The sequence below is a fragment of the Caloenas nicobarica genome, chromosome 1 (genome assembly GCF_036013445.1).
Source record: "Caloenas nicobarica isolate bCalNic1 chromosome 1, bCalNic1.hap1, whole genome shotgun sequence".
NCBI lineage: Eukaryota > Metazoa > Chordata > Aves > Columbiformes > Columbidae > Caloenas > Caloenas nicobarica.
This window is the reverse complement of record NC_088245.1, coordinates 141,015,614-141,036,974: the sequence shown is the minus strand read 5'-3', so window position 1 is coordinate 141,036,974 and position 21,361 is coordinate 141,015,614. Positions and strand designations below refer to the sequence as shown.

The 21,361-nt window shown below is 45.4% G+C and overlaps 1 protein-coding gene across 1 annotated transcript in view; it reads left to right on the top strand.

The window, feature by feature from the left end:
* GAP43 (growth associated protein 43) overlaps positions 1–21,361 on the top strand; it is an 85,714-nt gene that overhangs the window by 55,476 nt on the left and 8,877 nt on the right. The window contains exon 2 of the mRNA XM_065642153.1: positions 5,587–6,264. Coding sequence (XP_065498225.1) covers positions 5,587–6,264 — 678 coding nt within the window. The remainder of the gene's footprint in view (positions 1–5,586; positions 6,265–21,361) is intronic.

The following is a 21,361-nucleotide window of genomic DNA, read 5'->3' as shown; positions in this document are numbered from 1 at the left end:
GCGAGTTACCAGGGTGATGACTGAGTGTATAGCAGCCTGATCCTAGGACAAACATTAAAGAGACTGACATATGCTATATGTTGGGCAGAGAAATGCCAGCAAAGGGATAGCTATAAAGAGGGGTAGAGGAGACCATATAGTATTGAAAGACCTTTTAATGGAACAGTAAGTTCTTTCATGATCTCTCCATCCCAGCATCCAGATTACAAAACTATGTGATTATTTTTCCAAGGCCAGGCAATGAGATACACAAGAGACAAGTGGACAAACAGCAAGCAAGGACCAAAGTACTCAGACTCCTTCTTTCTTTGTCTTTGCCTACATGTGGCTGCAAACACATGGAATATTTGAAAAACATCTAGTTTCTCCATTTCTCCTTTCCTGCCCTACCAGCATGTGGGACATTCAGAAGGGCCTGGAGGTTACAGTAAGACTTCATTCTTTGCCATATTTTGACCCTTCTGTAAACTGCGGGTTTAGAGATGGAAAACGGAAAGGTGGCCAGAGATTAGAAATCTTCTAGAGGTTATGGCTCCGTGCAATTTCCACATTCCTGGTACCTAAGAACCAATCTCTGCCCTACGTGTGTCTTAAACACTAATTCCTTATCTCCTGCTCTCTCAGCTATGTGACAGCAAGGAAAGTCTCACTTACAGGAACAGACTGCCTGGGAAGGGATGTCCTAGAAACCTGGAGGTGTGGCAGACAAGCAGATGGGGATGGTGAGAGGATCATCTCTCTAGGTTTGGAAGATGTCATGGATTGTGTAGTTAGAGATGTAAAAGCTTAACTGTGTTTCATAAAGGCAAAGCTTTGCACACTGGCTTCACTTGTTGTGTGGGTATGGTCTGAATAAAAAAAAAAGGACCTTTTTGATTATCTATGTCCTTTTATAGATCCATATAACTATGTGTACACCAGTCTCCCTGATTTCAAGTCCTTTTGCCATTGAAGGATCTATGATTTGTTCCACACTAAATGAAACAGAGGACATTTACTCTGTGTAAAATGACAATACATTGCATGCACACTTAAAATATCATGAAAATGTCAACATTAAGTACTAGTATTGATTTACTTTATACATAAATGTGTAAATGAAAGGGGTGTGTGATGGAATACTAATATATGAAACCTGTCCTTACCAGACCTGATTCCCGGCTGGGAGCTCTAGATTCTGTACAAACGCTATAATAATAGTCACCTTATTCCAGCCACAATACTACAACCAAGATGTCATATGCGCATGATAGATAAATAAGACAGCCAGATATCTTATTTTTTTACTGAAATGCTTTTGAATACATTCTGACATGGCTGACTCACCCTTTTAGCCTTCTGAGGAAGATAAATTGCTTTCCAGGAGCTTCACTATATACAGGTTATTTTTGAGCAGCTTTCTTAATTAAGGCTTATCTGCTGTGTGCGTAATTCGCAGATGAAGAGCCCTCGTCTTTTTTTGTGTGAACAGAAGTTTCCCTCCAAACAATCTGTTTCTTATCCGACCCATTGTGATACAACATAGCATACATACTATACGTACATGGTGTCCTACCCCAGAAGTAGCTGCAGGCCAGTAGCCTGAGAATAAGGCATTTCAAATGCCTGGGATGCTTCAGTGGGGAAGAACTGAATAGAAAAAGGATTCCTGAGGGCCACAGTTGGCACAGACAAACTGTTAGTACATTTCTTTCATCCATGACCTTAAACTCCACCTCTGCTCCAGCCTCTTGTTTCTTATCTTTTGTATCTGAAATTATGCTGAAAGCACCGTGTTGGAAATACGTTTTGCAGTTACAAACGTTGTGTTCTGGCAGGGACTCAAACTGATGTCATCCCAACTGGTATAAGAGGACAGTGATGTCATCAGAATAGCAAAGGAGCCTTTTAACTCTGTAACGCGGTAGGTGCGGGTGAGAGGTTTCAGTCTGACCTCCCCGGAGAGAAAATGTGCTCTCCCATTCCCTGCTAGGTACAGGGCTGGCTGTCAGTCACAGCTCTGCACGAGTTCATCTGTCAGAATAGCAGGAGAGCCAACCCTGTGGTTCGCTGACCTCCTGCTAGCAGTGGGAAGGAGATAAGCCTTGGCAGGGCTGCATAGCCCAGGTAACAGAGTAACACCTCTGGAGTCAGAGAGGCACGCTTGCAGCAGGCCACGCTTCATAATAGCTGTCCTGGTTGGCGCAGGAGGTATGCGGGATGTGAGAGCAGCGAGGCCAGTCGCAAGAGATATCTCCCTTCAGTCAGTGGTTTTCATATTTGTCCAGAGATTAACGATTTTGTCACATTCGCTAGTGGTTTTGCAGGAATCAGGCATATGGGACTGGACCTTTAAGGTCTTGTAGTTATGCCTAAATTGTCTTTCCAGTCTCTCAGTCCTGCTGCTGTTTGAAGTTGGACACAGTCCTTAGGGAAAGAGAGTGAAAGCTAGGTCATCTAAGTGTTACACAGTGCTATAAAGGAGTAGCCAGTCAATATTCATGTTGCTGTGGCTACAGTGTAATGCAGGCTTACTCAATCTCTCCTTAAAACAGCTAGTCCAGGTATTAGTAGTTATGTTGCCACAGCAACACAAGACCTACTTCAAGCTGAAAAACTTGCCTAAGGAGCAGGATGGATGAGCCTGCACAGAGCTCTGCACTACCGTGGCTGGATCACAGCTGTTCTGTGAACATGCTGGTTTAAAGGTACCTCCAATTTGTCTCCATCCCCTTGTGTTGCAATAGGTGGAAAAGCTTATCCCAGATGCTGAATAACACAGTGCAGAGGTAGCTATGCAAGCAAAAGACGTACATGAGCAGTTACAGCATGCTAACGTCTGCATCGTCTTTACACATAACCATCACCTGCCCTTTGACAAGCTGAGATGAACGTGAAAACCCACTTTCCATACCACGTCACTTAATGCACTTGGGGAAATGTACATGTAACTGCTCGGCTGTGCCCTCGTGATAGGTACAACAACCATTTTTTTCCTGGGCATAGTCAGGAGCACAAGAACTCCTGTATTAATATCAGCTGTGTATTCATTCACAGGCTTTTTCTCTCACCCCCTATATAAGCATCCCGGTGCCTTGTCTCAATCCCAGACTGACTTCCTGCTGTATACAGACCCTGCACATCTGTGTGGTGAGGCTCTTTTCCTTGATGATTTGGTGCTGCTCGTTCCTTGGCCACCACACGCACTCAAGCTCACCCCTGTTTACCTGGGGAATGACCTCAGGTGGGCACCAGCGCTAGGATGGAGGATCTTGGACAAAAGGAGACTGAAGGGAGACCTTATCACTCTCTACAACTACCTGAAAGGAGGTTGTAGCATGGAGAGTACTGGTCTCGTCTCCCAAGTAGCAAGTGATAGGATGAGAGGAAATGGCCTTAAGTCACGCCAGGGAAGGTTCAGATTGGATATTAGGAAAAATTTCTTCACAGAAAGGGTTGTCAGGCATTAGAACAGGCTGCCCAGGGAAGTGGTAGAGTCACCATCCCAGGAGGTGTTTAAAAGATGTGTAGATGAGGTTCTTAGGGACATGGTTTAGTGCCAGAGTTAGGTTATGGTTGGACTTAATGATCCTGAGAGTCTCTTCCGACCGAATTGATTCTATGATTCTATCCTGTGCTCTCTGGGGACCCAGAGGGAGGTAGTGGATACCACGTCTGGCATGCCAGTGGCCAAGCATTTGGTTCACTGGCATAGCCTTGCTCGCATGTGTGTGCCTGACCCTGTCTCATGCTGTGGAAATGATCCCTTCCAGTCTGTTTCCTGGTGACTGCTGCCAGTGTGGCCAGTCCTTTCTCATTTTCTTCACAGGCATGGTGTTTCCAGTGCCACATGTGCATGCTGCAGTGGCTTCTTCTCCCTTATTCCTGCTGCTCTCTTTTTGAATGTATTTATAGGCTGTCACCTCTCTCTGCTCTTCTGGTCCTTGGTCTTTCCTGAGATGGCATCTCTCAGTTGCAATGGCCTGGGGAGTGGTTTTCTCTTCCCATCCAGGAATAAATGCTTGCTATCTATCTCAGCCAGATTATTTTCTTTCTTTTATAACCCGAGCCAGTGATGGAAAACAGGTGCAGACAGAAAAGAGGCCAGTGGCTGTCCTTCTGAGTAGCTCTTTTGGATACTTCCCAATGAGAATATTAATACAACTGTGTCCTTTCATCAATATGCAGTTGAGCTGCTACTGGCCCAAGGGCTGCTAAATTATTGGGCTGAGACCCCACCTGGAGTACTGCATCCAACTCTGGAGCCCTCAGCACAGGAAAGACATGAACCTGTTGGAGAGGGGCCAGAGGAGGCCACAAAAATGATCAGGGGGCTGGAACAGCTCTGCTGTGAGGACAGGCTGAGAGAGTTGGGGTTGTTCAGCCTGGAGAAGAGAAGACTCTGGGGACACCTTATTGTGGCCTTTCAGTACTTAAATGGGGCCTATAAGAAAGATGGGGACAGAATTTTTAGCAGGGCCTGTTGTGATAGGACAAGGAATAATGGTTTTAAACTAAAGGAGGGGAGATTCAGGCTAGACATGAGGAAGAAATCTTTTACAATGCAGGTGGTAGAACACCAGAACAGGTTTCCCAGAGAGGTGGTAGATGTCCCAACCCTGGAGACATTCAAGGCCAGGCAGACAGGGCTCGGAGCAACCTGGTCTAGTTGCAGATGTCCCTGCTCATGGCAGGGGGGGTGGACTAGATGACCTCTGAAGGTCCCTTCCAACCCAAACTATTCTACGAGTCTATGGTATGTTCTGTAGATTCAGTGGGGGTTTATAAGCTGAGCATTATCTGTCTGCAGCAGACCAACATGATGTACAGGCTCTGTTTTGGTCCCTTTTAAGACTCTAATGCATGGCTTAAGTCTAAAAAACATGGGCAATGCCTGCTCTTTGTTGCAAGGCTCAGTTCTCCCCAATAGTCAGAGAAATAACAATAATCTGCTGAAATTGGAAAGACTGATATCTATCTGCCTATTATTCCTTCATTGAAACAATGAGTGGGGAAGCAGAGGCAAAGTGCTTGGAGTGTGTGCAGGCAGGGCATTTGTGAGGAGCGTATCCTGTGAGAATCTGTGTATGTCTGACAGCATGCATCCGCAGTAGGGCGGGCAGCAATTCTATTCTCTGTTGGCAATCCTGAGCCAAAAAGCTGTAAAGGACAAAACACTTTGTGTCATTAGAGTCACACACCTGTGAAACAAGGTGTCATTAAAAAGAAACAAAGACTTGAAGGCAAAGGTGGATTTGGAAGGACTGTGAAAGTCCCCCTTGGGAGAATGTTTTGAAAATGAGTAGGGGAAAAAAAATGGTATATTTCAAAATAGATGAGGAAATAAATCATGAGAATAGAGACAACCCAGCTGGTGTAATCCTCTCCACACAGCCAAGGTGCTCTCAGCATTGCTGACAGAAATGATGAGGTGCTTTAAATTCCTTTTACAAACTCCCCGTGTCTGTCCAGCCTTAGGATGAAATTGAAGCCACCTGGCTTCAAACCCATACCAAATGGAAAGGCTGCTCTGAAAGCTGTCATCGATTAGCAGGAAGGGAAGGTGGGGCTTTCTCAATAAAACCAGAGCCTGGGCTGCACCTGGAGAAATCTTAACCTATGTCCCTGTTTTCTCCTCTTCCTTCTTCCCTTGCTCTTCTTCAAAGGTTGAAAAAAATGAGGATGGAGACCAAAAGATTGAGCAAGATGGTATCAAACCAGAAGATAAAGCTCATAAGGCAGCCACCAAAATCCAGGCCAGCTTCCGCGGACACATAACAAGGAAAAAGCTCAAGGGGGAGAAGAAGGGAGATGCCCTGGCATCTGAGTCTGATGCTGCCGACAAGAAAGAGGAAGGCCCTGCTGGTGGAGCGGCCGAGAACAAAGAGAGCGAGGCTCCTGCCGCTACAGAAGCAGCCGCTGCTGACAGTGCCCAGCTGGAGGAGGGCAGCAAAGACAGCAGCGCGCCAGCGGAGGAGAAAAAAGGGGATGGAGCCGCCGACACGGGCTCAGAGCAGCCAGCCCCACAGGCTGCCACTCCTGCTGCCTCCTCGGAGGAAAAGCCCGCTGCTGCTGCCGAAACGGAAAGTGCCACTAAAGCTTCCACTGATAACTCGCCATCCTTGAAGGCTGACGAAGCCCAAGACAAAGAGGAGCCTAAACAAGCCGACGTGCCTGCTGCTGACGCCACTGCCACCACCACCCCTGCAGAGGATGCTACTGCCAAGGCAACAGCGCAACCCCAAATGGAGACAGTGGAGAGCAGCCAAACCGAAGAGAAGACAGGTGAGTGAATGCCTCTCTGGAGAATGGGCTTCTCCAGAAACGTATGCCTCCCTGGACTCTTGGGGACACATCTGAGGCTAGCCAGCAAGAACTGGTGCAGAGGTTAGGCTGAGGGTTAACAAGGGAATTGCCTTGCTGGGTTTTGGGGGTAGGGGTAATTGCATGTTCTTGCTCAACAGCCTCATCCCTGCTTCCTGGCAGCTGTTGGAGATACTGCACCTCCTCTCAAGGCTCCTGTTCCTCTAGATGGAGGTGCCATCCAGCTGCTTTTTCCATGGCTGCAGGAGAGTGTCAGCGACCTGGGAGGCTAGGAGAAGCCTGGGAGAGCTCCCTGAGCTCTGCATATGCTAAAGAGGGAGGTGAACCTTCCCAGTCACACTAGCACAAGCAGCCACACTGGGGCAACAAAACAGCCTGAGCTGATACCAGCTCACTGGAGGCTGCCAACTTGAGCTGAAAAATCTCAGAAGATAAAAGTGCTTTCATGCTGCAGGAAGCTGTTTATCTTTGCTAGTGGGAATGGTCAAGAAGGAGCAAAAAGGGTCTTTTTAACATCTGCTTGTGAATGGGTGAGATTCCTGGTATAATCCAATCCTAGTCAGGAACATCTTGCTGTCAGCATTGCTTATAGTTTCATACACACCAATACTTCTAGCCTCTGTACTTGGAGTAGCCTGTGATGGTCATACGTGCATGAAGCTTTTAGATATGTCAGCTGGGTCAGACCCACATGGTAAGAGAATCAGGTAGAGAAAGGAAAGATTAAAGGCCCTGACAGCTCAGTGAGTACAGACAGAAGAGAGGGTTGAATGCAAACAGTCGCTCTAGGAGGTGTTTTCAATTCTTTGCTCTTGACCAAGTGCAACTGCGATTAACTAGTTCCCCTGGGAAGAGGTGAAAAAATTTGAGAGGCAAAAGTGAGGTTTTTTGACAGAGGCATAGTGCTTCCAAACCATAAAGAAGAGCCGGTTTTGAATTGTGATACTGAGCTGGGTGGAAAATGCATCAAAGATCTGAGGATACTTTTGCTCTTGTTCTTTACCTTTCTCATGTTAAAGAAAGAACATAAATTTTAAAAAAAGTAGCATCAGAGGTAGGCACTACAAGAAATTCAATCAAGAGGCAGTGCCAGGCATAACCAGCCTTTGCATTCATTAGACATTCAGTTGTACAGGGCATTCTGCATTCATTAGCTTGTTAGGGTGAAAAGGTGGCATATCACTTTGATATTCATAAACAGCCTGAAGTAAGTGTTACAGAGCCTCAGCACCCAATCTGCTGAGTCCACTTGCTGGTATTTCTCCCTCATTTCATTTGGTCTACTACTTCTCTTCCACAAATTACAATTCCCACTCTCTAATTAGACTTCCAAGCTTCATAGCTAACTCAGGGCTTCAGGCGACTTTGTTTCTGTTCAAGAAAGTGGACAGATAGGAAACAGCAGATATCCAAAAGGACAGAGAAGCTCATGCAGAACACTTACGATTTAAGATATGGACAAGAGGAGTGGCCTTCAAGAGTGTGAGTCTAAACTGAATGTACACAACAACAAAGGGTTGCTAGTTTTACCTCCTTTCACGTAAATATTTCTAGGTCCCTTTGTACTTACTTTCTGTGATAAGTTGAGTGGCAAAATGTCATGTGATATCTGAAATCTAATTTGTTATGTTGCATGCTGTACCTGCATTGTTTTTATACTTGGGCAAAGGTATAAACATCAGTGGCAAAAATAGGACAGAGTGAATCAGTGTTTTGGGATCCTCTGTACACAGGTTAATGGATACAAATTAACTCTTATTTAAAACTTGGGATGCCTTTTTCCTAAGTAGGACTAGTGATCCTGCTTTGAATTAACATTCTATTTTTACTCAGATGAATCTGCTCTAATGGATAAAGGTAGGAAATCCATAGTAGTAGCTATTCCATTTGCTTAATTTTACCTGTTTTGAGTCACCCGTCACCAAAGAATATTTTATTTCTATGCAGTATTCTATGTTATTTGCAGGTATCTTCCCAGGCTCTTGTTGGCTTTAATATCATTTGAAGTGTACAACCATTCATGGCCACATCATTTGAAGTGGGCATTTAAATGCAGTATTTAATATGCATTTGCACATGATACTGTTACTTATGTAAATATCTAGCCAACAGGGTAAGTTGGAAAATCTACAGTCAAATATATATTTAAAAATGAGTTTTCAGGGATTGTCAGAGTGTTTAAGGCTGGTATGTGCATCTATTTGTACTTATTCAATATGTTTGCAGTAATACTCAAGCTTACCTATGTTTGCAGAAAGCAAATATGGAAGGTGTGTGGCCACAGTCAAACTGATCGTCTCTTTAAAATGTTAATGAATACAGATTTTTTTTTTTCTAAATTCCTATTCCCGTATAATATCAGCCTTCACAAATTCCAACAGCTGGGTAAGTGCCCTCAGAGCCATCCAACAAAAAGATGCAAAAAATATTAAATAAGCCTTCTTGTCCATCTCCTTGAGGATGCTGGGTTGTGTTCTGCAATACACTTTGTAGCACAATATCCAGAATAGTAAGGAGCTACTTTCTCCCTAAAGAACATTCCACAAAAGGGCATCATCACAGTATAAAAGTTTCCATTGACAGGAAATATTTCGTGACAGAAAACCTATGCTTTCTTTTTCCTATCTCCATCCTATTACTCCCTCTCATCTCTTTAAACCTCTCTGTTTCTCTATTGGTACTTACTCTTTCCATAGACTTAAAGACATATTCTGTGTGCTGACCTTTCTCCCAGCAAACACGGCACTGGTGGCTGCTGGCATGGCTGTAGTGGCTTGGTCATTCATGAAGGAGGGAGGGCTACCAAACATCTGCCACTCCAGTCCTCCTCCAGCCAGGGGACAGATCCTCTTTCAGCTTCATCAGTCTCCTTCTCCCAGAAGTCATCCCAATGGCTTTCAAAGGTCATCTCTTATCATTTCTGTGATCGAAGACTGGCACAGTAGTATGTGGTGTCAGGCTGCCAAAAATAAATCAAATTGGCTCCTAGCCAGTGTCACTGGTTGGCTGGTTGCCATTGTATGCTTGGCTGTTACTACCATGAGGCGTGCCGACCATGCTATGTTTGTGCCTTGATGTTCATCTGCCTTGAATTTTACTACAATGGCTGTACCATGCTATTTGTAGATATCTTCCCTAGTGCAAACACAAGCAGAAGTCAATGACATTTCATTTATATCCAGAGGAGATTTTTGCCTTCATCTAAGGGCAGCACAAAAAACGCCAGGAAAAGCGGAAAGGAATAACTAACCAGATTAAGAGGAGTGCATGATTTTTATTCCTTATATTTAATGTTTCTGGAGTGGGGGAAAGGCTGTGTGATTCTTCATACCAGTCACTAATGCCCCTGACAGCCTTCAGCTCTCCTTGTTATTCAATTCTACATACTCTACCTGTCCATTGGTAATGCCTTAGGAAATGTCTCCAAACAGCTGTCCTGTGTCCAGTATTAGCTGATCTGAAACCCCAGGCATTCCAGGTTGTACGGTAGGGTAGTTTCTAAGCAGTCCTCAATATATCAAAAAGTAGATGGATTCAACCTAGGTCAGGCATGAAATGAGTGCAATGGGCTTTGTTCGGTGGCAATGAGGGATTGATGTAAGAAGGGCAATGTCTTAGATGTCTTTGTGTCTTTTGGTGGGTGACTTGTATGCCAAGAAAGTGTTCTCTTATCTGAACATCCTTGCCAAGATTTATGTTTACAGGCTTTCTTGTTATGATCCAAGTTTTGCCTCTTTGACATTGGTATCATGCTTAGAGAGGCTCCCTTAGATGCCAACCTACTCAACATGACAAAATTCAAAAGTGGTAGGAGGGAATTTATACATTACATATGCATGAGGAGGTGAGACTTATTTTAATCTAGGTTCTGTTGGCTTAAATCCAGAGAGTCTCCATCAAAGTTACTGTAAAGAATCTACATTAGCACAGCTTTGAAGTGAGACCAGCATCCAGCACAGCAGACTGTAGAAGAAGATGGGCTACCATGTGCCTAAAGGGAGGAGAGGAGATGAATGTCACACAGTGTTAGATTCTCTTTGTACTTTCTCAGATTTTTGAGTCTCACCTCCAACTTTGGCTAGCTCTCACATCAAAAGCACTCTCAGATTGTCAGGTAAGAATACAACAAAGGCCAGAAATGTGAAAGAGTAAATTGTGCCTAAGGAAACAAATGGATCTTCTTTTGTTGGGAAATGAAGAATGCTTTCTCCCACTTGCTGAAATAGCTTTACAATGGAGCAGTTTCACAGCTGAAATGAAAAATCAGCCAGATGACAATTGCTTTGCATGTAAGCAGGCCAACAGTTCCCCCAGGGCTCTATATCCTGCAAGGAAGGAGCATTGGGAGGCACCATCTTCTCTTTACTTCCTCAGAGGGAGCAAGTCCCTATGGATCCTTTTTCATGGCTTAGAGTTGAATCAGTTCTTTGTTTTCAGTTCAGTCAGTGCATTGATGGAAGGACAATACTTGCTGCACCTAGGGAGCACTGGCTGTATAAAGATTTGGAAATGGAGACTGCCTATTGTTGTGTAGCAGCTAGAAGGTACAGCCTGCACTATGCAAGTGGATTGCAGTTGTATAACTGGAATTTTAGTCTTGGCCCATGGGTAGCTGGCATGAGGCAGAACACCCTCATTGCCATTCCTGTTTCACGGGAGCTTATCTCTGCTGCTACACCTGGCAGTTGAGGAAAGCAATGCAAATACAGTAGCCTTCCCTTGACTGCCCCAGAGGGAACAACTCTAAGCATGTGTGCCAGCATGTTCTTGTCTGTAGTACTACTCCAGCAACAAAGTAAGACTAGAAATGCAACTTAGGTTACCTGCAACATGCTCAAAGGTGTAAAAGTATGTGCCTAGTCCTCAGTTGCTCTGAAATTTTTAATCTTTGCACTGTGTCTACATGAGCATAAGCATTGCATATGTATTTCACAGCCTGCTTTGCACTGGTGCAAATAGCTATGTGAGGGGTAGGGTGAGCAAAGTGGGATGTCAGTATTTTCCAGAGAACAGGAAACCTACACACTACTTGCTACACGTGTGGGATTTCCTCCTCTATTGCAGTGAAATACTTTCTCTGGTCCCAGGTGTGGCTCAGGTCTGCTGCTTTCTAATGAGATGCCACTTGCTCCATGTAGGTGGGAACTGCACTAGTGGTGAAGCAGGACCTGACCTCTTCTAGTGAAATCTGAGGTTGCGCTAAGCATTTTTACTGATGACAAGGTGATGGTTGACTCTGGAAAAGGCCTCTTGCAGAGAGCAGGTTAACCAGTGTTTTGCACCAAGGAGGTACCAGTTCTTTTGAGACCTCAGTAAGAAATGCATGGATGCTCAAGGATGGTTAACTCATTTGTTTTGTCAAGGATGGAAGTTATAGGAAAGGTGACAGCAATCTTTCACCTTTTCTGATGCTGGGAACCACAGCTGTTGCGGTATTGGCTGAGCCCCTCCTCATTGATCATAGCATGCTGCAGAGTTCCTGTTCGTGGGGAAATTGGCAAGCCTCACTCTTCAATTACATCTTTATAGTATTCTTCCTACTGAACAAAGTCGCTGGTCTTGAACCTGTACAATAGTGAACTTTCTAGATGATATACCAAGGTTCGTTGAGAGCGTTATGCTCTTACACATCTCCGTGGAAGGAGCTCTTATAAGCAGTACATACAGGTGGTATTGTTTAAGGCAGTGTGTACTAATGTCATGGTGTAAGCTCCTCAGGGTGTATAGTGGTCACTCATGCTTACACATGGCTCTCTACAGCCAAGACTGATGGTTAAACTCCAACTAGATTTTGCTCAAAATCGCTGTCTCCTTATTACAAGGTTTTCCACAGTGGCCAACTACAGGTGCACTCAGATCATATTGAGAAAATGCTCTGAAATCCCCACATGGGAGGAAGGCTTTCTGCTGTAAATGATAAACAAATTTTCTTCCGAGAAGGGCTCAAACAGCAGACCTGTGGGCAGAATAGACAGACAATGAAATTTAAGTGGCAGCTGTTTGCTGTAGCTGCCAGCCGTGTTCTGCTCCACCACTAGTGTAATCTCTTTACACTAGGATCAAGTAGGCTGAACTTTTCAGATAGATATAAGCTTGTGGAGAATCAGCTGGGATTTAGAGCTCCAAAAAGCAGTACTTTAACAGTAGCAGTACTGACTCTGTCGTGCAGATGACTGCCACATGCAAAGGAAAGAGACCGGGAAAGTTCACCAGGTCAGCCTGATCAGATTAGTTAGACATTCCTTGAGAGCTGTATAATAGGTACATTAATACTGGATTATCAGTGTCAGTTCAGTGATCACTTCCAGTCTCTGTGGCAACTCCATGGACTCTGATAAGGTGAAGTTGTACTCCCAAGAGTCTATAAAAATAACTGCTAGAGGACCTGGCTTGGCAATATCTAGCGTCCATTTATTGTACTTCTCACAGTGGCTAGCACCAAATACTGCTATGGACAGATTTGGGGTAAACTGCCTCTCTATGACTAGGAATCTTCCTTGTTCTCTGCTGGCTAGGATTTGGTTTAACAGTGAAACATGATGTATTATTTCTTTTGATACTAATTATAGCTGTGGCTTTATATGGCATATATAAATGCAGAATATCCGATTGTCAAAGTGTCAATAGCTTCCCCAACTCCAACCAACTGTACAATAGCCGGAAATTTCAGCAATGAATTGGCCACCATTGCCTTAAATATCTTTCTGTACTTGCGTTATGTCACAAAAGAGCAAAAACTTCCAATAGCCCTACTTTATGCCATTGATTATTCTATATAGCATCATATAGTATGCACAGAGGGCATAGTACCATAGCCCTTGCTGTTCATCTCTTTCCTGAAGAAAACACAAGCAATGCTTTCAATTGCTTTAGGTATGAAATGATTCCCATGCCTTTTAGCATCTTTGTTGCTTTTCTCTGTACTGCTTTTAAATCTGTAAATGTCCTTTGTGAGATGGGGTAACCAACACTGTATAAATCAGTCCAGAAAAGGCTATACTTGTATACACCTATTTCCAGAAAGGCAATATTTCTTCTGGTTTGCTTCTCATCCCAGTCCTTATGCACACCAACATCTTTGCTTTTTGAAGACAGAGCACTGATGACTGCAGTGACATCCAGATCCATTGTGGACTTGGGAGTTTTCCTATTTGTAAAGGCACTGTGTGAGTATTTTATTAAGCCGTATGATGGTCTGCAAGACAGGGCAGTGGCCAAGAGAACCAAAGAAAATGTAGGCAGTAACATGAGCCTTTCAGGTCAAGCCACTGGCATCAATGAGATAGGTCCAGAACTGGAGGTGGAACCTCCAATAGACCTGTGAAAGACAAATTTATGCAAGCTCCATTTGAACAGGTCTCTAACCACAGTATTTTTCTAAATACTACATTAGTACTGCAAGCTTGACTTAAAGGAGGGCTCCCTCATTCCCTAGCTTTCCTCTCTGTTGGTGCTGAATGTCTTTCAGGCAGAAAATAGAGGAGACACTTAATGATGATGTATGAGGGAAAACTGAATGATGGAGAGTGCTGCTATTGTGTGCTTAGCTGTTCTCTGAAGGGGACTGTGGTCTGGTTTTGCAGGTTACCAGAACTGTGACTTTCTTCCTAGTTCTGGATTCCCTGCTAAGACCTCCTTTGCATACCTCTTAGCTTTAATAGCCTGTACAAGATAAAGAGCCTTGGCTTTATCATCACCAAATGTGAATGGGATCTGTGGAAATGTTTTTTTTCTTTGTGTCCTTAGCTACATAGCTGTCAGCATGGGACGCTGAAACAGAACTGAAAATCTCAGCTGAGGTCCTGGCAGCCAGGAGCCGATGTTGGACACTTGCCCTTTGCAGGGCTGCAGAGTAGTCAGGAAAAGGACTATAGAAACCTGGGCAGGACTCAGATGTAAATGGAAATGCAGTTCTCCTAATGACAGGAAAAGTGACACTCCAAGCTTCATGTAAATAAGTCTTAGATAAAGGTCATAAGGTCCCAATTATCCAGTGTTCAAAGGACCACATACTTTCCAGCTGTACCTTGAGGCAACAGCAAATAAGTCCTCTTTTCATTATGAAAGAAAGCAGAAGGTAGAAGACACTATTCAACCTCTATCTTCCTTCAACAAAACACGTTAATTGGGAATGCTAGTAATGATAACTGGACATTACCTGTAACCTACAGGGCTTAATGAAGAAGAAAATCCCTCTGACATTTGAAGAGCATCCAAATTCCAATGCTAAAGTGGTTCAGTGCTGCAGAACCATAGCTGACTGTGCATGGCACGTACAGGGAAAGGGGCAGGAGGACAGGGCTGTGACCAGTCTGCAGGAGCATTCCCCAGTGCTGCTGACTTTGGCAGAACTGTCTTAGCAGCTATGAAAAATGTTTCAAAGATCATTGGATAACCATTTGAAGAGGTGCACAATGGAATAAAGTAGAAGTGATTTAAAGATGGAAAGGTGGAAGGTACTTTTAAAAACCTCCTTTGCTGTTCTTAAAGGCTTTGGGCACCCATTGATTTGGAAATGACACAAGCCTCTAAGAAGAAGGTGTGAACGCAAGTTCAAGTGGACTAAGTCCACAACTGCCTAGTTTTCAGATGAGAATAGAACTCCACCCCCTCACTGGGTGTGAGCTTAGAAAGGAGGGAGTATGTATTCCAGCTTAGACACTCTGTGTTACCTGTCCTAAAATTTCTCTTCCAAGCTCTCCTTCTTCCCTCCTTCTTGCCATCTTTTACAGCCTATCTGGAGGCAACACTCCCCAGCTGTAGCTACAGGGTTGAATCTAGGCCTTGCCTAGGCCTTCTATAAGGCTAGCATTTCACCTGTGATTTCAGCACCCAGTGTTGTAAGTAATTCAGAGTAATCTTCAGTCATCAGTGCTGAAACAAGGGATATGCCACAGGAGACCAAGCCCTGGGTGGAACCTGCCCTGCTGCACTTCAGAAGGATGTGTGAGTTAAAGGAGTCTGTGGTCTTGATCTTAGACTTGCTTACAAATGGTCTGTATGTTTCTTCCCCTGGCAGGGACTCAGTGCCATATTGTAATAGTAGTCTTCTGCTTTCCCTTGTGATTAGAAGAGATGGAAATGCCCTGCAATCACAGAATCTGATTAGAGGGCTGCTGTGAGGTTATCTTCAGTAGGGCTGCTGCAATTTATATGAGCAGCAATTCTATCTGGCCCTTTGTCTGCATTCACAGTCCATTATTCACCTGGGACACCGAGGATCCAGATGGTGAAAGCACAGTGAAAGGAAGTGACTTCTTTATTGCCAAACAGTAAGCAGGCATGACTGTCACATATATGATCTCCTAGCCCTGCACCATACCTGCTCAGTCTTGCACCCGTCCCATGGTACATCTCCTAGAGTCTGGGGTGAACATTCAGGGTGCTGCAGGTTTGCAAGTCAGAGGGACTGGTGGGTGTTTGAGAGATCCTTCAGCAGTGTAAACAGCTTTGGCACATGCCTTTAAGCTCATCTTTGGGGATGAAGGTACTCTTTGCACAAACCTGTCCCAGCACTACTTCCAGGACTTCATTGGGAGGCTTATCAGTGTGGCCAAACATGGTGCCAGGCACAGGGACTGAACCTGACCTCTTGTCCATGACACAAACACAGCAGAGACCCAGCAGGAAGGCAGGGTTGTGAAATGTACAACGCTGCTGCTGAGCAGCACCACTTCTCTGGATGAACAGCAGACTTTGGTCTCAAGAGATACTAATCCAGAACGGTTCACTGCACTCAAAGAGACACAAAATGACAAAGAAAATGTTTCTTTGTGCCTCAAGCTAGAAACCTCCTTCATGGCTGAAGCCAAATGACTCTGAGAAAGATGGATGAAGTCACTGATTTTTACATCAGGGAACAAGGAGAAAATTCCAGCCATTCCCAACTGATGTAGCATACAACTACTTCTTGTCCTCATTTCTAGCAAAGCACATGCGTTTCTACAAAACAGGGAAGTCAAGCCTAGATTAAAGTAGTAAGAGAAAACTTTGCCTCCTTTTAGACTAGCTAGCACATGATGGTCAGGTACTCCCTGAATGAGACAGAACACAAAATGGGCCCATGTCTTACCCTAGGAGACTGAAATCCAGTGAGCTTGGCAAGCAAACCATTGGGCTGCTGGATGAAGTTTCCCCTGATCCCTCCTTCTGGAGCTGTTCCACTTTGTATAAATTATTTATGATTTGCTGGAGCCAGTAGGTGGAGTTTGGTCTCCCCCATTGCAGCTGAGTGCCTTCACCACTGGCCTACAGAGTCAATGTTTTCCTCTGGCCCAATGAATATTTAATGATTTGTAGAAGTGGAACAGCTCTGGCAGGAGAGGAAGAGTAAGAGAGACGTGTTCATTCATGTGGATATTTCATGACATCACTCTGCAACCAGCAGGCAAGACCTGAGCCAAGGACCTTTACAGCAAATAAAATCAGCTGGAGGACCAGGGGAGCATGAAAGTGTAGGGTGCCACTTCTTATGCCTCAGTGCAATTTCAGAGCAGCTCAGGTCTCAGAAAAGGCCCTCTTCTGTGACAGCTGTTGTCAAAATGATGGTGCCCAAGCCAAAAGTATGGGCTGCTCCACCTTGACCAAAAATCTAGAAACTCTGCAAGTCAGAGCTGTGGTAATTTACAGCCTCTGTGACCTGTGCAGAGCTGGGCTTCATACAGACTTTGAGTACACATGAGATATTGGGGGAGTGCTACTGCTTGGCCCCACAGCTGAGGCAGGGCCAGCTTGGGCCAGCAAGAGGACAGCCACAGCAGTGCTGAAATGTCCTTTGATGAGAGAGAGAAGCCTCATCATTGCAGACTAGCTCTGCAAAGGGCTGGTTTAGCACCCCACAAGGGTGCTTTTTCCACCTTAGTGGACAGTACCGAGGAGCTTTTGCTTTGTCATTGACAACCTGGACATACCTGGTGCTCCGGGGCGTTAGGTGAAACAACCTGGCCTTGTGTCGCTGTGACATGGCTGGCTGTGCACAGGGCATGGGGCTGCCTCGCTGTGCCTCTCTGAGGTCTCACCAGCATTTGCAGCTGCCCTGCCGGATGCCCCCATGCCAATGCTGAATTCATTACCCTCCTGATTGAATGGTGGTTGTGAAAAGCCGATTAAACTGAGATGGCTACTGTGGGACAACTGTGCCAGTTCACTTGGTGCAGCACTGAGAAAGTTCAGAGGCTGGAAAGTCCCTCCCAAACTGGGAGAAGGTTGGGTTAAAAAAAAAAGTCCCCAATTTGAATTAAAAAGAGAATCACTGATGCCAGCTGCTGCCACCTTCACAGAGAAGACTGCCACTGGCAGTGAGAGTGATCATGAAAGATTTTCCAGGCAGCTCCCACAGCACAGCTTGGCTCTCTGAAAGTGGCCTGTGCCAGCCGCAGGGCTGCCCTACACCCTCCTTGCCCCTAGGGCTGAGCATCAGCATCACCGCACCTCTGATCACAGGGGTTTCTTGGCAACTATGCAGTCTGACCTCCCACCTGAAGACGAGCTGTGGCTTTTTGCCTCTCAACCCTTAGTCTTTCTCATTGGCACCCAAGGGATTAGGTGACAGACTAAGGAGGATCTGGCTTTTGCAGTATAAGCTGGGGAAAGTGTCCAGCTGCCCACCCAGTTTTGCAGGACAGGTGCTGTGACTCCTGATCTTTCCACCCCTGGAGAGCTGTGATGAAGCAGTAGCAGATAATGGATTTTAGGCAGAGGGAGAGTTGCTCTGCAATGCTACTCTGCATTGTCTTGAAGTGTGGATTTCCCCACAAGTGCTTATAGTGGGAAATGCCTCTTCCTATGTCCAGACTGTCACACATGTGATGACCTCCTCCCATGGAAATGAAAAGCAAAGGCTCCCAGGAGCTTCAGTGGGTACAGCATCAAGCCTGAACTCTCTCCTAGAGAGCAGCGGCTGTATCTCAGTGCCCACTCTGCACAAAACACACTACATGTGTGCACACTAGCTGTGCATATGGGAAATAGTCGTAATATCTTTAATGCAAAGAGCTGGTGGTGTTGATGTTGCAGCTGCTGGGGACAGTTATCAACAAGATGGCTGTGGAAGGCCTGACAATGGGCACTTAATTCATTTTAGCATCCAATTTTCAGAGGTTTGGTGTGTGAGGATGGACAGAAACTAACGATCTCTAAATGAAATTTCTCCTTCATTTAAACACAAAATGGGAGGATAGCAAAGGGAAGAAAAAGAGATATTTTATATCCTCTTCTTGATTGCAATTCCCTGCCTTCAGCTAGATCAATATCGTTTCTGCTGGAGATGGAGGCTGCCTCTGGTTTCCATGGCAATCTGGTTGTTGGAGGCTTGCAGGCTCTGCGAATCCCCAATTTATCAGCCTTCTAGGCTTTAATAATGGAGACCAACAGTCAGGCAGCTTATGAACGGCACATGTCTTTTGGGCTGGGGGAAGGCAGGCGGGAGCGTGGTTTGTAGTAAGGGCTGCAGCAATTTGTTTTGCTGCCACCGACAGCCGAAGGGGGAGAAGTATGAAGGGAGGAGTAGTGCATTAATTCTGGATGCACTGAAGGAATTTTTAGACCTTTTTGCTGCAACTACAGAAGATTTCCTCCTCTGACCTCTTCTCCCTGGCCACCTTTGTTGGGGCAGGGGAGGAGAGCAGCCTCACAGCCAGTCCTGTGTGATGAGGTAGGAGCTGTAGATGGTGAACCCAAAGGCTCTAGCACTCTGCATGTTTCCTTCCTCTCCTTAACCCTCTTTATTTCAGGATCAGTGGTGCATGAATGCCAGCAGTCTGCCACAGTTTTGGATTCATTTTCATCCCCCTACTGATCCTACCACAATGGCCAGGCTGATCAGTGGAGCTGTAAGATGGGCAGATCTCTGAGGGTCTGATCTGTCTATCAAACTTCTGTCACTTGCTGTGCTATTCTCTGTGCATCTGCCAGGCCTCTCCAAAACCAAACCTCCATCCCCAAAGGGCTGTAAGCTTCACTCCCTGAATTAACTTCACTAGAAATGTCCTGGCTGTACAGGAATCACTATCAGTTGCTTCAGTAAGTCTTCATTTTGCTCACTTGGCCATAATCTCCTTGGAGTAAGAGTAAGGCTGTTGTTAGAGGATGTAGGGAGGCAACTAGGAAAGCTAAGGCCTCCTTAGAGTTAAACCTGGCAAGAGGGGTCAAGGACAACAGAAAGAGCTTCTTCAAATACATGGCAGATAAAACTAACACCAGAGGCAATGTAGGCCCACTGATGAATGGGGTGGGTGCCCTGGTGACAGAAGATACAGAGAAAGCAGAGTTACTGAATGCCTTCTTTGTCCCTGTCTACTCTGCCGGAGGCTGTCCTGAGGAGTCCCGTACCCCTGAGGCCCCAGAGGAAGGCAGGACAATGGAGGAGTTTGCCTTGGTTGATGAGGACTGAGTTAGGGAGCAATTAAGCAATCTGGACGTCCATAAATCCATGGGTCCAGATGGGATGCGCCCACGGGTGCTGAGGGAGCTGGCTGAAGTCATTGCTGGACCACTCTCCATCATCTTTGCCAAGTCTTGGGAAACGGGAGAGGTGCCTGAGGACTGGAGGAAAGCAAATGTCACTCCGGTCTTCAAAAAGGGCAAGAAGGAGGACCCGGGCAACTATAGACGAGCCAGCCTCACCTCCATCCGTGGGAAGGTGATGGAACACCTTATCCTTGGTGCCATCTTAAGACATATCAAGGATAAGAGGGTCATCAGGGGCAGTCAACATGGCTTCACCAAGGGGAAGTCGTGCTTGACCAACCTCATAGCCTCTTATGAAGACATAACAAGGTGGATTGATGAAGGCAGAGCAGTGGATGTGGTCTACCTTGACTTCAGCAAAGCATGTGACACAGTCTCCCACAGCATCCTCATGGTTAAACTGAGGAAGTGTGGACTGGACGATCGGGTAGTGAGGTGGACTGCAAACTGGCTGAAGGAGAGAAGCCAGAGAGTCGTGGTCAATGGGGCAGAGTCAGGTTGGAGGCCTGTATCTAGTGGAGTGCCTCAAGGGCCAGTTCTGGGACCAGTATTATTCAATATATTCATCAACGACTTGGATGAGGGAATTGAGTGTACTATCAGCAAGTTTGCTGATGACACCAAGCTGGGAGGAGCGGCTGACACACCAGAAGGGAGTGATGATGCGGGATGATTAAGCGAGTGGAGCATCTCCCTTATGAGGAAAGGCTGAGGGAGCTGGGTCTCTTTAGCTTGGAGAAGAGGAGACTGAGGGGTGACCTCATTAATGTTTATAAATATATAAAGGGCGAGTGTCAGGAGGATGGAGCCAGGCTCTTCTCAGTGACAGCCAACAGTGAGACAAGGGGTAATGGGTTCAAGCTGGAACACAAGAGGTTCCACTTAAATTTGAGAAGAAACTTCTTCTCAGTGAGGGTGACAGAGCACTGGAACAGGCTGTCCAGGGAGGCTGTGGAGTCTCCTTCTCTGGAAACATTCAAAACTCGCCTGGACGCCTTCCTGTGTAACTTCATCTAGGTGTTCCTGCTCCGACAGGGGGATTGGACTAGATGATTTTTTGAGGTCTTTTCCAATCCCTAACATTCTGTGATTCTGAGTACTTCCATTTCTTCTTATCTTTCCTCTGATTTCTCCCCTATGATCTCACAGGGCAGCCACGCTAGAGAGGCTAAAGAATAAATGGATATGGCGTATCAAGTCCTTGTTCTTCTGTTCCCTCACATGCTCCCTGTTTCTAAGCGATCCTCCATAACTTAACCCAGAAAGGGGGAAAAGATGAGTTACACAAAAGAATACCGTTGCATGAGACAGAGACATCCTGTTTTCCAACGCGTATGCCAAGAGCAGCTGCCAACTGTTACATTCCACAGCTGGAAACAAGTAAAAACCTCTATGTTCAAGCTGTTTGAATCACAAGTTATTTAAGGAATTAAAAAGAGTAGCCTTTCTGGTCTGCAGGACCTGTGTGAAATCAAGAGGGGTATGGGAAGAGAAATGAACAAATTGTGGATTATTTCTTCTTAGCTTTTCCTCAGGTGAAGTAATGAATGCCTTTCTTCTAGCCACCTTCCTGTGATAGTTGGGAGGGTGG